Raw genomic sequence first — 17,239 nt, 5'->3', positions numbered from 1 at the left:
AAAAGTTTCGCAACAAGTACGAACCGCACCTGATTGGACCCAGACAAGATTAGTTTTGCCGGACAAACAAGACCAATTTATCGCTGCCGTTGTTTGCAAAACTTTCCCAGATGCAATTTCGCATCTTCTGTGACACTCACACACCGTGGCTAAGTGCGGGGTTATTTAACTTTTCGTGGCGGGAACAACTTTGGTACAGATAGAGGGAGACCCAATTAAAACCCGATGGCGATGGCAACCTGCCCCAGAGACCTACTCCGAACGAAGGACCGCCGTTAGATTTTTATCGCCAATTACAAGCTGAGCCACTGGGCGGCGTAAAAAAAAGAGCTGCACACAATGCGCTTCAACTTTTGCTGACTAGTTGCAATTTATCATTTACAATCAATATCAAACGCAACGATCAACTGAACAAAACTCTCCGACTAACGGGTCGTACTGCTCGGTCCTTAAAAAAGTTAATGACGCGCTGCTGGGAAAACGCAAAGCTCGTCGTGCGAGCTAATTTTCATCTCGCGCCAAACATAATTGACGGGGGCTTGTTACCAGCGCCGTACCTAGAGGTTGGCGCGGTTGGCGACCGCCAAGGGCGCCAGCCCTTGGGGGGCGCCAAAATCGATGATTGTACAAAATTTGCATGTCAACTATAACATCCTCATTAGATAAAAAAATAGAAAGGGCCCCGAATTATGAAATAGAATTAAAATAACAGATAATTTGGTTTAAAATATAAAAAAAAATATCTAGGGCGCCAAAATCAATGGTATGAATATTTCTACCGAAGTGTTATTTGAAAATTCATACATAATTCTAAATTTGTTTTTTCATCAAAGAAGGGGCGCTCAAGTGGCAGAAAGTTAAAGGAGTTCTAGTAGAGCTTCTCAAAATAAATTCACGTTAAAGTTTGGACCGTTGTATAATGAAGTTTAAGTCATACCTTCCAGACTAAAAAAAATCCAACTATACGTTATTTTCTCGTTAATTTGGCTGTGAATCACAATCAGCCAAATTGTGAAAAAATAAGGTCATATTTTGAGCTTCTTTTAAATAGGAATTATTTTAACATTAAAATATATACCTTTCTTTTGATTTTTTTACGTTCTCGAGTAAAAAAAAAATCCCTTTGAAACATTTTCAGCTCGACTTCCCATTTTTTAACACTGGAACGCCCAACGCATGTCCAACTTACACGGACGCCCAAGCCTCCCAAAAAAGTTGGAACGGTAACTTCAACTCGCTGGTTCTCGGGCATAACTCACCCAATCAAGACGATTCTTTTTTCCAGGGATTTGTAAGAATGTCTAGATTATCCCAAAATTTTGCAGAACTTGATTTGAACAAATCTGTAATTTTTGCGACCGAGAATATCGTTCCAACTTTTTCAAAAAAACTGCCTCCGCGGAATTTTTGGCGATTTTTTTTTACACGGGAAAAAAAAAGTTGGAACGATGTTTTTGATCGCAAAAACTACAGATTTGATCAAATTGAGTTCTGCAAAGTTCTAGGATCATCTAGACATCCTAACAAATCACTAGAAAAAAGAATCGTATTGATTGGGTGAGTTATGCCCGAGAACCAGCGAGTTGAAGTTACCGTTCCAACTTTTTTGAAGCCTTGGGCGTTGGAATGTTAATCAACTTCGTGCATAGAAATTTACATACTCTTTTTCAAAATGCTAAAGTTTTGAATGTGGAAAACTGCTGTAAATTTTCACCGATAAGACCAACATTATTTGTTCAGAGCGAGTTGTGGCGCTTTAACCACGGCAAATGTAAAAAAAAAATCAGAGTTTAAAAACATTTGAATAGTTTTGCACAAAAATATTTTTCTGGAATATAAAATTTAATTTTACGAATTAAAAATTGATCAATGAATACTGATGAAAATAAAAATCAATGCAAAACATAATTAAAAAAAATAAAATTATGAAATACGAGCAAATTACTCGTCAATCCATAGAAATTTTGGAAACTTATGATTGCAAAACAACTGGACAGGTGTATAATGCATTTTAAAACATTTTTTTTTAATTCAAATGTTGGAACGTGGCCTGTAATTTCAATTTTTATTTTTTGGTCAGAGTCGAGGGACATAAACTTAAAAAATATTTGCATAGGCCTAAAGTGATTTTGACGAAATTTTATACTTCGATGGATTAAGCTTGCTGGGATTCCTATCTAGATAGAACAAGATAGCACACGGGCATCGAGTTATAATTTTTTCAATTTTGAAGAAGGATTTTTGCCTTCCTCACTGAGGTAAGGCTATAATCCTGCTCTAAAATTGAACTTTTTATTTAAAGCTCGAAAACCCACCTTGATGTATACATATCGACTCAGAATCGAAAACTGAACAAATGTCTGTGTGTATGTGTGTGTGTGTATGTGTGTGTGTATGTGTGTGTGTATGTGTGTGTGTATGTGACCAATAATGTCACGCAGTTTTCTTAGCACTGGCTGAACCGATTTTGACCAAACTAGTTGCATTCGACTTGGTTTAGGGTCCCATACGGTGCTATTGAATTGTTTGAAGTTTCGATAAGTAGTTCAAAAGTTATGTATAAAAATGTGTTTTCGCATATTTTTGGAAGTTGAAAAAATGGCAGTAAACTGAACCAAACATCATCATGTTATACATCGTTAGTTAGGTAACTGAAAGACCTTTCCAACGAGTCCAAAACATTGATAATCTGGCAACCATGTCTCGAGTTATGACCATTTAAGAGATATATTTGTACTTTTTCGATGCCGGATCTCACTTAAATGTATGTAAACGATGTCCAGATCCATCATCCGATACATCGTTGGTTAGGTAATTGAAAGACCTTTCCAACGAGTCCACAACATTGAAGATCTGGCAACCCTGTCTCGAGTTCTAACCACTTTAGTGATATTTCTGTACTTTTTTTGTAGCCGGATCTCACTTAAATGTATGTAAACAATGTCCGGATCCATTATCCGACCCATCGTTGGTTAGGTAATAGAAAGACCTTTCTAACAAGTCTAAAACATTGAAGATCTTGCAACACTGTCTCGAGTTCTAACCACTTTAGTGATATTTATGTACTTTTTTTGTAGCCGGATCTCACTTAAATGTATGTAAACAATGTCCGGATCCATTATCCGACCCATCGTTGGTTAGGTAATAGAAAGACCTTTCTAACGAGTCCAAAACATTGAAGATCTTGCAACACTGTCTCAAGCTATGACCACTTATGATGTCACTAATGAGCCCTTGAGTGATATGTGTGTTTTTTGTATTCCGGAACTTAACGAAATTTGTGTCCAAACCCATCATATTTCATATCACCCATTTTTAGAAAAGAGTGAGGAAGGCGAGTGTGTGTGCGTCGCACGTTGTTATTGCACCTCGATACAGCTCCGCGAAAGTGAACCTAGAACCACCGAATTACCGTTCCGTCGTGGCCGAAAGTGTGTTTAACCAACGCCGAAGTGCGTCGCGAACCGGCATCGAGTGTTATAATTGACCCGCAATCGACGGCCGGGCAATAAAAGTGAATTTATTTTTGCCATCCATCGTCGTCGTCGCGGGACAAACAAGCAGAACAAAGGGCTAAGTGTGGTGTAGCAACAAGACCAGTGGCAGTGCAGTTGTGTCGATTGCGTATACGCACACTGATTGAAACCGCGCGCGGTGTGCCGAGTGTGCAATTTTGAAAAAGAAAACGGGCAAAAAGTTTTAAACTTTTTTGCAAAAAATAAAATAAATTTTATTATTGTGAAATTTGGTGCTAGTAGTGAAACGCTTTTACACACACAGTAGAAGACGTCCTCTTCCGGATATGAAGACCGTTAGGCTTCGAGATAAAAGCCCCGTTACGGTAGCGTGAGAAAACCGGGGCTAGGTCTCGGTAGCCCTTAGGTGGTTCTCCACCCCGAGACTAGGTAGCGCAGCCCTGATAAGGCTGCCTACCGAAAAAGAGGATCGCGAATGGCAAGAAGGCTAGAAATCCGGAACAAACGGCAGAAGCCCATAGAAAAGCAGACCACCGATTGGCGACTCGGCTCTTGGAACTGCAGGTCTTTAAATTTCTTGGGTTTCGAATTCGCCTTAGCGAAGGAGTTGCAACCTCGCAACTTCGATGTTGTGGCACTGCAGGAGGTGTGCTTGGAGGAGGAGCAGGTGCTCGACTGGCCAGGTCGGCAGACCAATTCCCGTTTTTTCCTGAGCGGCGGCAAGGACAAGAAGCTGGGTACCGGCTTTATCGTGCGGGGCAAGATGCAGGATCGCGTGTTCGGCTTCACGGCGATCAGCGAGCGGATGTGTAAGTTGAGGATAAGAGGCCGTTTCTTCAACTACAGCATCATCAACGTGCACTGCCCCCACGAAGAAAAGACCGATGATGAGAAGGAAGCATTCTACGCGACGCTGGAGGAGGTGTACGACGGCTGTCCGCGGCAGGATGTAAAGATCATCATTGGGGACATGAACGCTCGGTTCGGAAGGGAGGAAATGTTTCGACCGACAATAGGCCCAGAAAGTCTACATGCGGTCACGAACGACAACGGCCAACGCTGTATCGACTTCGCAGCCTCCCGTGGAATGGTGGTCAGGAGCACCTACTTTCCTCGCAAGGACATCCACAAAGCCACCTGGACATCACCTGACCAACGGACGAAAACGCAAATCGACCACGTCCTGATCGACGGCCGATTCTTCTCGGACGTAACGCACGTGCGCACCTTTCGCGGTGCGAATATTGACTCGGACCACTACCTAGTTGGAGTTGACATGCGCTCAAAGCTGTCGACGGTGTACAACCAACGCCGAAGCCGGCGGGCCCCTCCGTTCAACACCGCGTGTCTGCAGAACGGAGATGTGGCCCACAGTTACGCGCAGCAGCTGGAAGCGAATCTGCCAGGTGAGGAGGAACTTGGCGCAGCCTCGCTCGAGGGTGGTTGGAGCCGCATACGCTCAGCCATCGGCAGTGCAGCGGAAGCCACACTGGGTAGTGCGATCCGAGTCAGTCGAAACGATTGGTACGACGACGAGTGCCAACAGATTACCGCCGAGAAGAAAGCAGCTTACGACAAGAAGCTGCACAAGGCGACGAGAGGGAACGTGGAACGATACAGGCAGGCTCGGAATCGGCAGGTCGCGGTCTTCAAGCTTAAGAAGCGCCAGCAGGAAGACCGAGATTGCGCAGAAATGGAGCAGCTATTCCGAGCTAACGAAACGCGGAAGTTTTACGAGAAGGTGAACCGGTCCCGCAAAGGCTTCGTGCCGCGAGCCGACGTGTGCAGGGACAGCGGTGGAAACCTGATCGTAAACAAGAGCGAGGTGTTGGACAGGTGGAAGCAGTACTTCAACGAGCACCTCAACGGCGATGAAGCGAACGGAGACGGCGATGGAGTCAACCTTGGAGCGCCCGCAGCTGATGAACAGTTCCCAGCACCTGATCTGGAGACGGTGAAGAGGGAGATCAGGAAGCTGAAGAACAACAGAGCTGCCGGAAAGGATCGGTTGCCCGGTGAGCTCTTCAAATATGGAGGAGAGAAACTAGCGAGGGCGCTTCACTGCGTGATTTCCAAGATCTGGGAGGAGGAGAAGCTACCGGAGGAATGGATGGACGGTGTCGTGTGCCCCATCTACAAAAAGGGCGATAAGTTGGACTGCGGCAACTACCGCGGCATTACGCTTATCAACGCGGCCTACAAAATCCTCTCCCAGATCCTCTGCCGTCAGCTGTCACCCCACGCAAGGAGGTTCGTGGGGCCCTACCAAGCGGGCTTCACTGGCGCGCGCGCCACCACGGACCAAATATTTTGTCTCCGACAGATCCTCGAGAAATGTCGTGAGTACAACGTGCCCACACATCACATCTTCATCGACTTCAAGGCGGCCTATGATACAGTCGACCGCGAGCAGCTATGGCAGATTATGCACGAGAACGGATTCCCGGATAAACTGACTCGGCTGATCAAGGCTACCTTGGATGGTGTGATGTGTCACGTGCGTGTTTCGGGGGAATTAGCGGAACCCTTTGGATCACGCCGAGGGCTGCGGCAAGGTGATGGCTTATCCTGTTCGCTGTTCAACATCGTTCTTGAGGGCATCATTCGAAGGGCGAGCATCGAAACGAGTGGCACGATTATGAACAAGTCCTACCAGTTGCTTGCTTTTGCCGATGACATCGACATTGTGGCAAGAAACCTGGAGACGGTGATGGACGTCTACACCCGACTGAAGGTACAAGCAAGGCGTGTAGGACTTGGCATGAATACGACGAAGACGAAGTACATGAGAGGAAGGGGTTCGAAGGATGTCGGCCCCCCAAGTCTCACCCCTCTAACTGTGGATGGTGATGAGTTGGAGGAGGTGAGCGAGTTCGTGTACTTGGGATCGCTGGTAACCGCCGACAACGACACCAGCAAAGAGATCCGGACTCGTATTTTTGCTGGGAATCGTGCGTACTTCGGATTACGGAAAACACTCACTTCGGATCGAGTGCAACGCCGCACGAAGCTGACGATGTACAGAACACTGATCAGACCGGTAGTCCTCTATGGCCACGAGACCTGGACGATGCGGCAGGAGGACGAACGTGCCCTTGGAGTTTTCGAACGGAAGGTGCTACGAACGATCTACGGTGGAGTGCAGGTGTCTGACGGAGTGTGGCGACGACGCATGAACCACGAACTGCATGCGTTTCTTGAAGAACCGACCATCGCCACCCAGGCGAGAATCGGGAGGCTCAGGTGGGCCGGCCATGTCGCCCGAATGGACGAAGGCCAGCCTGTCAGACTGCTATTTGACCGCGCTGTACCAGCTGGCGGAACAGGCAGAAGAGCAGGGAAACCGCGCGCACGGTGGGGAGATCAAGTGAATGGTGATATCCGGAAGATCTGTAACCTGGGAAATTGGAGAGTAGTAGCACAAGACCGAGAAAGATGGAAGCGTCTTCTTGCTACAGCACGCGTACCTGGTGCGCTATGCTGATTGGTATGGTATGGTATGGTATGGTGAGGAAGGCACCAACCACATAGGTGGATTAAGTTAGTTTTTTTTCATGGTAATTAACAAAATAAAATCCAAAGCTAAATCAGCTAATTATTTTACGAATCCGGGAAAGTTCTTTGCTTATACAATCAAACACTAGATCAGATCAAATTATGCAGGCTTAGAAATATAAAAATTGCTAACAAGTTATAGCAAAATTTATCATCATTGAGCATTTAATTCTGTGCATTTATCTAAAAAATGAATTGAAAAAAAACAAAAACCGGCTATTATTATCGATTTTATGAAATCTGAGAAAATTTTAAGCCAACTTAACTTCTATAATAAAATTTCAATTCAACCTATCTCATATTATCTGAAAAAAAAATAAATAACTGTGTTTATGAATTTGACCATATTAAGATCTTCAATTAGTGGCAGTGCGTGGCCGAATGGTTACGCTGTTCGCTTTGTAAGCGGATGATTCTGGGTTCGATTCCCATCTGCTGCAACCTTTCATCGGATGAGGAAGTAAAATGTCGGTCCCGGCCTTGGTTGTTAGGCCGTTAAGTCATTCCAGGTGTAGGAGTCGTCTCCATGCCATAAGTACAAACAACACACCAAACCAAACCTACTCCGGTGGAATCGCTGGCGGCGGTTGGACTCGCAACCCAAAGGTCGTCAGTTCAAACACTGGGGTGGAAGGTTCCTTGGAGTAAAAAGAGGTTTGGGTGCTCTCCCCATTCAAGCCTTCGGACTCCTAGGTTCGAGCAGAAACTTGCAATAAAGACCACAAAAGACCCGGGGGTCGTTAATGTGGATGGTTTGATTTTTTTTTTTTTTGATGAGATCTCCAATTGCAATTATAAAATCAAATTTCATATTGAAGCAATCTTTGAAAATTAATATCAATTTATCAAAATGCTTGTAAATTTGGGAGGGGCGCCAAATTGATGCTTCGCCAAGGGCGCCGTGGACCCAAGGTACGGCTCTGCTTGTTACTGTTTTTTTTTCCTACCTTCTCTTCTGTCATTCATGAAAATTACCCCCCTTGGCATGGTTTTTTGGGGTTTTCACTCGAGCAGCGGCTCGTTTTTGTACGAGCACAACATTAGCGAAAAAACATCGCAGATCAAAGCTGGAAAACAGTTAAGCATACTTGAAGAAATCTTTGGGAAATCGGCATTTTCATTTTAAATAGTTTTAAAAATCTTTTTGATTTGGTTTGTATACAAAATTTTAAACTAAGAATGAAATCAAAATTGGTCAAAAAATCAAAATTTGATTTCCCAGAGAACTACTCATTCACTTAGCTACAAGAATGTGCAACCGTACAGCATCAATTATAGGAACGCGAGCTTTATGATGCAGTTTGGATCTTTTTTGTTTGCAGGCAGAGGATTTTTTCTCCTCTTCCCTAAACTTTAAGTCTCTTCTCCGCCAGCCAGTTGGGGTAATAATACACTCATGGGTGAGCTCAGACTTTTAAGGGGAAGCATTAGATGGGTTCAAAGAAGCCACACTGTAAAAGTCTGCACAAAAACAGTGCTGTTTTCTTCATAAATCAGTATTAGCCAAGGGGCCACAAACTCCAGCCTTGATGGGCGCAACTTTAAAGTGCCCAAGAAAAGACTGAGGGAGCCAACATGCCAATTGCAATCGAGGCACCTACCGGGATAAATGATCTTCTTGGGTGCCGCAGCAGACTGACAGTCTTGACTTGCATAATGTGGTGGATCATCGCGGCGGCGAGGTCAGAGGACACGCGCCACAATGCGTTGGACAACTTCATGGGAGTTGCAGTTGGTGAACTATGGGGTTGATGGGTGCAAGGAACTGTCCCCCTTTATTAAGGGTGGAATTCGTTAATCAAAGGTTTCAATTTATGAGTGATTTAATACTGTATGATGATGTTCACAACCGATATGATGTAAAGTTACTTCTTTACAATTCATTCTAATCGAAAGATTTTTACGACCCTTGAAAACTGAGACCATTTCCAAATTGAGTATGAGCATGAGCTAAATACATTGCTCATAACTGAAAACATAATATTTTTTCAGTGTAGTATAGTAACCTGGATAGTAAATTAGCTTATATCTGTAAGACCTTACATCCAATTGAAATGTGGTCAAAGACAAATTTATGGGAAAATGGACGAGCTTTCCGGTGAAAATATTTTTGAGACTGAAAAATCAAGTCTGCCATATAGAAATCGTCAAAAACCATCAAAAAACCTATTTTTTCAACAATTTTATTTTTAAAACCGCTGTAACTTCACAAGGATTGGACTTAGGACAAAGGTCAATATGGAGACTTTTATGTAAAATTATCTGGAGAATCGATTCCCGTATACGGGTTTTGAAAATTTTGACGTTTAGAGCACTTTTCAAAAGAAAAAAACAGTTTCAGTAAATGATTTTTGTATTTTTTTAAGTGAGTTGCTCCATTAGGGTGTAATATCAAAATCGATTTTCCAGCACAGCAATTTTTCAGTTCCTTTTGGGGTCCTAAACAACTCCCCAAAGTTTGGGAACGATTGGTTTAGTCCTCACTTTGCGCAAAGCGATTCAATTTTCCATATAAATTTGTATGGGAAAACCATTTTTTTGGATTTTGATATTTATAAAATCCACGTTTCACGCTGTACTAAAACCGGATTCATATTCGGATGCTCTGGAAGGTGCTCTACAACTTTCCCGAAGAGAGTATGGTGCTAGCTTGTCCCTGAAAGAAGATACAGCGTCCTCAAAACTCGTCTAAAACGTGATTTTCGAGCAAAAAACACGTTTTAGACGAGTTTTGAACACGCTGTATCATTTTATAGGAACAAGTTATTTTTTTCCATACAACCATATTACACCCTATTGCTCCATCCTGCATTTTTCGTGAGTCTTTTTGTAACATCTTAGGCTATTTTCACAAAAAATTTGAACGAAAAAAAGTCGTGGGCTCACCTTCAAATTTGACTTTTAAACTTAAAAATCAAAAAATGTCATGAAGGTGGCGTGTTTTTTTCTTTCAGTGTATTTTTTCGGAAAGCCCGTCAAATTCTTACAAGTTTGTCTTTGACCACTTTTTGATACTTTGCAACGGCTTCGAGATACAGCAATATTTTAATTACGAAATACAAAAATATTTAAAACTTTTACGCCCTTCTCAAATGTCATTATCGAGTGTAACTGGCTCCATATACACAAAATGGCTTATATAAGCTTAGGATAACATGTCTACAAAGTTTCATTGAAATCGGAGAGGGTCGAGGATAAAGTACCTTAAAAAATCTTGTTTTTGCTAGAATTGCTCCATACGAAAAAAGACTTGTTTTTGAATAATTTGCAGTCGGAAATGGTGATGATCCGGAAATTTGTTGTCAAAGAAACTTTGATGTAAAATTGGACGTCCGATTTGATGGTGTACTTACACTTAGAAAAACGTATTTTTTATCATAAAACAAAAAAAAAAGTTTTAAAACATTGCCATTTTTTGTTATTCAACTGTTATTTTTTTTTGGACGTATAATTTTGAGAGAAATTTAATTTACTTTTCGAATCTACATCAGGGGTTTTGTTTAAAGGTCCTATAAGCTATTGTGTTTGAAATAATTATAGAACCTTTAAAAAAAACTCTGGTTTAAGGTTTGTCTTTTTCTTTTTATGTTTATCTTTAACTGATCCCCATTTTGGGACAAAATATATTGTTCAAAAATCTTACTAATTAAAACAATTTCACACGTTTCAATGTGAGTGAATCTTGTAGATATCATCGAAACTTTTATCAAACATTTTTGTAAATATTTATAAAACGATGAAATTTGACTTAGGCTTAGGAATCTGTATAAATTGCATTTGAAATGACAGGGTCATTTCAGAAAAGTGCAAACTTAATTTGCACTTAGAAACCTTCCTTTGGGATTCGAACATATGACAGTTAGATAACGAATCTGATTGACTACCATCTGATTCAGGCAGAAAAAATATTCCAAATATTTTACAAAGTTTTTGTCGATCATCCCTCCCTTCCCCCATTATTATTGGCCCGAAAAAATAAGAGCAAAAATATAAAAAAAAATCAAAAATCAATGGAAATTTAAGGGCAAGTGCTCTGCGTTTTGAATCATTCGAGCTTGTCCTGATTTATTTTAAATTCTAGTGAATTTTCGTTGAACTAAGGTTTTTTTTTCGTCAAATCTATTTTTTTTTAAAATAATGATTGCAGTTTAACTTTACGGGTGCTTGAATTTTTTTTTATTGAAATGTTCTTATACTGGCTCTCAACTATTTTGTATTAGTTACACATAATTTGAAGATAAAATTATGCCGTTACATAAATTGTTCAGTTTACATGTCACCATTTCGAAATATAAAAAAAACATTAAAATTTTATTGAAAACACAAGTACATTGAGCCAAAATCTTTTTTTTTTTCTTCAAATACCTGAAACAATAAAATCAAAAATACCGATAAAAAATTGCCATTTTGTGTTTTCTATTAATTGTATGGTGGGTTTTGAGTTGTTTCCCGATCACTTCTGAGAAAACTTAGTAACAATTTTGGTCACATACGCACACACTAGGGTGCCCAGAATATGAGACTTTTTCTTAAAACCTCGCTCCATAAGCTGAATATTGTTATATGAGCAAAATCGGTCAACATTTATCCATTGATACTCGAAGGTGAATTTTGTATGGAAAAAATTAAAAAATGTATGGAAAACCCAATTTTCTTACAGTTTAGTCTGCCCGGTACGCGATTTCCACCCAAATATTCCCGAAAGTGAGAAAATTTAATGCTCTAAAACTTTGTTTAATTTAACGATTTAAAAAAAAGTCATTTTAGTATAAAAACATTTAGGCTTTAGGCTCGAGCAACATGAGTTAATCTCAACCAATTTCGCTCAAAATTTGCACAGATTTTAAGTATCAATAAACCGTTTTCCGCTTGTGGAGCAGGGGGTCATTTTTTTCTGGGCACCCTAATACACACAGATATTTGTGTTCAGTTTTCAATTCTGAGTCGATATGTATACATGACCGATTCTTCGGCTCCTTTTGAAAAAAAAATCCCAAGTTTTTTTCAGCGTTTTGGCTGTAGTGGCTATATAAAAGAAGAAACCCCCCAATGTGTTTACATATTTGGAAAGATAATTGATTTGTCTACATAGAAATGTCAAGTAGAATTATCAATATTGTACCTGTGCTCCCCCTGAAATGAAAATGTAGCGTGACGGGACAACATCGTAAAACTGGACTTTTAAAAGGCACACTAGGACAATCGCTACAGTTTTGCCAGTTAGATTTTTTAAACTTTTGCTCTTCTACACATTATCACAAATTAAAAAATGAATCTTTTGCTCCTTGAACTGAACGAATTGGTCGAAAATTGAGTTTTTGCCAACCATTTCTTTGCGTGACGGGATAACGAAAGGAGCAGATTTATGAAAAATCTCCTCTCTCATTCAATGGCTTGCAGACCATATTTGGATAATATATTTGGCTTTTGAGGTAAGAAAACGCATTTCAAGCACATTGCAATTATTGAATCATAAAAAAAATCTTTCATATAAAAAATAACATTGAAAATTGAAAAAAGTGAATTTTTGGTGTAGCTTTACTAAGAATCGGTCATATAAAAAATCACATTGAAAATAGTGACTTTTTGGTGAAGCTTCGCTAAGAATCGGTCACATGAAGGTGGGTCTTCGAGCTTTTTATTAAAAAAGTTCATTTTCATAGCAGGATTATATAGTCTAACATCAGTGAGGAAGGCAAATGTCCGGTGCTTGAAAATTGATAATAATGTTGATATTGACTTGAACGGAAAAATGTTTTCTTTTTGAATGAAAATAAAAGCAAATCTATAAGTTTCTTAATGAAAATGTGTTGTTCTCTTTATGACGGTCAACATGTTTGCAATATTCATCCCGGAAGGTAAGTCATTAGAGTATGAATTACACTTTTCCCTTCTCCCAACATCATCACCGCAACATGAAGACGTCAACAGCCCGGCAACAGTTTTCATTTTGAAGTCAAAACCAACAGCATCGGAGAAGAAAGCACATCATTTTTACTGTTTGGTCCTCTTCCGGATTGCTCAGCGGGGGACGTGCATCTTCTTCAGAAGTTGGCTGGCCCATTTCTCCCCGTTGATTGCTTTGTTGCATGTCAACTGTCCCCGGTGGCCATCGTCAGCGCGCCGTAGTCGTCGGGAATGGCCGGGATTACTCTGCCAGGGTTCTCATTTGAAATCTCCCAAAACGTTCCATAGGAATAATTAATAAACCCCCAGGACAGTCTTTCGAGCTGCATTCACAATTCCTACAATAATAATAACAAAAGTACAAAACTCTTCCTTCCCGAATCCGGGGAAAAGGGATATTTGAGCTCTTGAAGTTTTTTTTTTTCTCTCTTTCTGTTAGTGCTGTCTTATTTCGGATCGTAATTTCCACTGGCTGCAGCATTCATCTATCCGTTGTTCGCCCGAGTTGTTGGTTTGGTTTCGGTGCAGCATTAATGAAATCCCTTTTCCCCCGGCCTTACCCTCGAAACGTGACCGCGCCACAGGTTGTGCTCGGATTTGGCCACGTGGTCACAGGACAGGACGAAAAGAAGAAATTTGCGTCCCCTTCTCTCGAAAGGGGGAGAAAAAGGCTGCGATAATTTATGCTGCGCTATTTTCATGCATCTTGGAAGTTCCAAGTGTCCTGAGCTCATTGTTGAGGCTGCCACCCTATCATAGCAGCAGCCTAGTAAGAAGTGGATAGGATGTAATGAATTTCCTTAATCCTTCCTCGCTGTTTTTTTTTATTCCTGCAGTGTTCAAGCGGTGAGGGATTTGCAACAAAAAAAAGGGGGAAGTAAACAAGCCTGCGGGTGCATTGCTGCAGAGGCTTCTTCTGGGTCGGCAATTATTTAATGGTGTTTTTCTGCCAAGTTTAACACGAAAAAAGTGATAAAAAGAAGGCTATAATTGAATTTATCCCCCCTATTCCGGGAACACTTTCAAGATATTAGCGGGAGTCGATTGATCGTTTTGCTACTTAACGTTATTGGAAATTTGTTTTTCAATTCGTTCCAGTTGGTGGCCATTCAATTAACGCCGGGTTTTAATCGGTAAAATGCGTCTCATGAAACTTTTTTTTACTTTTTGGTGGGAACAGCCCTGGCTGACTGGTTACGGTGTTTGCTTTATAAGCAAATGGTCCTGGGTATTCCCATCTGCTCCCAACGAGAAAGTTAAGGAGATATAAATTATTGAAACTTGAACACCAAAGTTGCTCAAGCCGGGTCTCGATCGCCGATTTTTTTTTCTTATTGTTTTACAATTATGCCGATTCAAATACTTACAAAAAAATAATGTCCTCTGGCAAAAAAATGCTTAATGTCAAGCCAAAATTTCATAATTTCAATTTCAAAAATAATAGAAAGTGTATTATTCACCTGTACAATTGATTTTTAATCTGTAGCAAAACTCTGCATTTTTTATGTTGATGTCAGTAAACACTACAGTTTTTCAAGGTACCGTCAGTGGGGGTGACTATGGGTCAAAAAACGATACACCTCTCGTATTTTCTTAATAACAAAAACAATTTAATTAACATCGAAAATCTTTCAACGTAGATTTGTTCTTAGATAGTTTACTATCATTTTCCCAAAATATGGTGGATTTTGATGAACACTACCTTAAATGCCAATTGTTTGAAAATTGACCCAATCTCACCCCTTAGAGGGGGTGACATTGGGTCAAACGAAACTAAAATGATGCTCAAATACAACGAAATGGTAAAAACAAGTCATCCAACAGTGTTTCTTGTTCGAGGGACTCGTATTGACATGCTACTATGATTGAAGTGGAGATTTTCAAACATTTGGGTAGTTTTCGAGCAATTCCAACAAAAATATTCTTATGATGATTTTTCGAGAGGTTATTTTTGGTCAAAATCGTACCCAAAATCGCTGCCAAAATAAGAGGATTTGTTCTAGGAACGAGATTTTTTCAGCGAAGTCATCTTAAGATGTCCCCTACACAACCCTTTCAATAGAATTCATTTTCATTGAGAAGAACCTGAGAAATGGTAAAATCCGTAAAAAATCACTTTGACCCAATCTCACCCCCCAGACCTAATGTCACCCCCACTGACGGTATGATAGATTTGGGCTTCCTGAACACTCTTCAATCGACAAAAATGAATTTTAGAGAATTCCCTGCCAACAAATAAATTTGTAAATTTAAGTATAAAATCTATCCCAAGTAACATTTTTAAACCAATTAGCCACCACATAGTTTTATTGAGGTTTTATTGTAGCATCTTGATTGTTGGCATTCACTGCAACCACTAAGCATGGGCTGATTTGAAGATTTTAAGAAGGTTATATGTCTCGAACATAACACCTGGTGCCAATAAGAGCCAAGTGGCTTTCAATAAGGTTTTATGATAGTTTTAAGAGAGTCTTGAGTGTCATGCCAAGCGGTTTTATTACATGCTTCTTTAAAACCAAGGGTGTTGGAGCTGTCAAGTGCCATTAACCATGCAAAAAGCTTCCTTAAAACCATGAGCTCCTAAAAAAAGCATTTGACGCGGCCAAATAGCAATGCATAATTATGGTGCTGATCTGATTGAATGTGGTTGTCCGCCATCTTGGTAGAAAATATCGCCAAAAGCCATAAATTAGATTAACATGTGAAGAAAACACAATCATTGTCGCAATTTTTGCAATCTCAATTATATCTTATGGCAAGACAGAGACTTATTTTTTGCCAGAGTAAAATCTGTCTGGCATAAGAAATGTCATTTTTCCTTGACTGGGTTTTAAAAAAGGTTTTATTAAGGTTTTGAGGAGGTTTTTAAGATTCAATTGTGAAGCCTTGAACTTCTATGTAGGTTTTATAAATAGGCTGTGAAAATCTTTTGCGGACCTCCGCAAAGATAAAAGAGTTTAAAGATAGGTTTATCAGGATTCTGAGGAGATTGATACGACTAAGTGGTTTTTATGTTGGTTTTGTCTGATAGGTTTTATAGCGGTTGTGACAGCTTTGACAAAACCTTAATTATTACTTGGGATGGAATCCCACTTATTTTTATACTTTAAATTTAAAAAAAAATATTCTTACACTGGAAATTCACTAAAATTCAACTATGTCGATCGGACAAAACTGATGCGTTTACTGACATCAAGTTCAAAAATGTCAAGTTTTTAGTTTTCTAAAATGTAAGATATGGCAAAAAAGTCAAATGATTTTAAATAAATCCTATCTTGTTTAAAAATTATTCCTAGCTCCGAGGAATTCACTTCAAATTAATTTCAACTGATTGTACATTAATTTCCAAATTTTAGTTTTTAGTTTTTAGTTTTTAGTTTTTAGTTTTTAGTTTTTAGTTTTTAGTTTTTAGTTTTTAGTTTTTAGTTTTTAGTTTTTAGTTTTTAGTTTTTAGTTTTTAGTTTTTAGTTTTTAGTTTTTAGTTTTTAGTTTTTAGTTTTTAGTTTTTAGTTTTTAGTTTTTAGTTTTTAGTTTTTAGTTTTTAGTTTTTAGTTTTTAGTTTTTAGTTTTTAGTTTTTAGTTTTTAGTTTTTAGTTTTCAGATCAATCTAATGTTTTTTGGCCATTTCAACGTACAGATAAAATCCAGAGTTTTTTTTTGAATAGGTCCTATAAACATATGGAAGACAATAGCTTATTGGACCTTATCAAAAAAAACTCAAGAAATATTTTATAAAAGAATGCACCTAACTTCAGGGTGCCTCCCAAACCCACGACTTCACCAATACACTCCCATCAACCAGCCGGCACATCTGTTTTGACGTTCGGTGCCGGCGCGCGCGCTCGTCGCAAATTTTGTTGACATCGCCGCCACGCGTATGCCGGCACGTTCCACACCGTGGTGCGTGGCGCGAAAACAACGGAGCAGACATCGCATGCTTTGATTGTCCGCCCTCTCTGAGAAGAGAGCGATTGAGGAGAGGGAGAGCAAAATGCGCTCACTTTTCACCAAAACATCGCACGAGAGAAATTTACAGTGAGTTCACAATGCGCCTTGAAGAAATTTGTTGATGTTTTGAGGGTTGCCTACTCGGAAGGGGTTTTCCGATCTTATCCCACAACAAAAGGGTGATTGATTGATTTTGTTAGAAGGTTTGAATCCCAACAAATGTCCTCAAACCATTTTTTCTCACTGTGCATCGCTAGCGGAACCTTGTTTACAACTTGCCGTCGCCGCTCGACGGTCTTCTCGGAAGAGAGCGAGACACGCAAGCAGGTTGCTTCCGTCAGGGGGATCGTTTT

At 40.0% G+C, this 17,239-nt stretch overlaps 1 protein-coding gene across 1 annotated transcript in view; it reads left to right on the top strand.

Annotated features, from left to right (window-relative positions):
* The window catches only part of LOC119766103, a 38,949-nt gene that overhangs the window by 2,355 nt on the left and 19,355 nt on the right, over positions 1-17,239 (top strand). The window contains exons 2-3 of the mRNA XM_038250497.1: positions 4,076-4,537; positions 4,742-5,430. Coding sequence (XP_038106425.1) covers positions 4,076-4,537; positions 4,742-5,430 — 1,151 coding nt within the window. The remainder of the gene's footprint in view (positions 1-4,075; positions 4,538-4,741; positions 5,431-17,239) is intronic.

Source organism: Culex quinquefasciatus, chromosome 2 (genome assembly GCF_015732765.1).
Source record: "Culex quinquefasciatus strain JHB chromosome 2, VPISU_Cqui_1.0_pri_paternal, whole genome shotgun sequence".
In the NCBI taxonomy this organism is placed as follows: Eukaryota; Metazoa; Arthropoda; class Insecta; order Diptera; family Culicidae; genus Culex; species Culex quinquefasciatus.
Note: the sequence above shows the minus strand (reverse complement) of the source record. Positions and strands in the feature narration are given on the sequence as shown.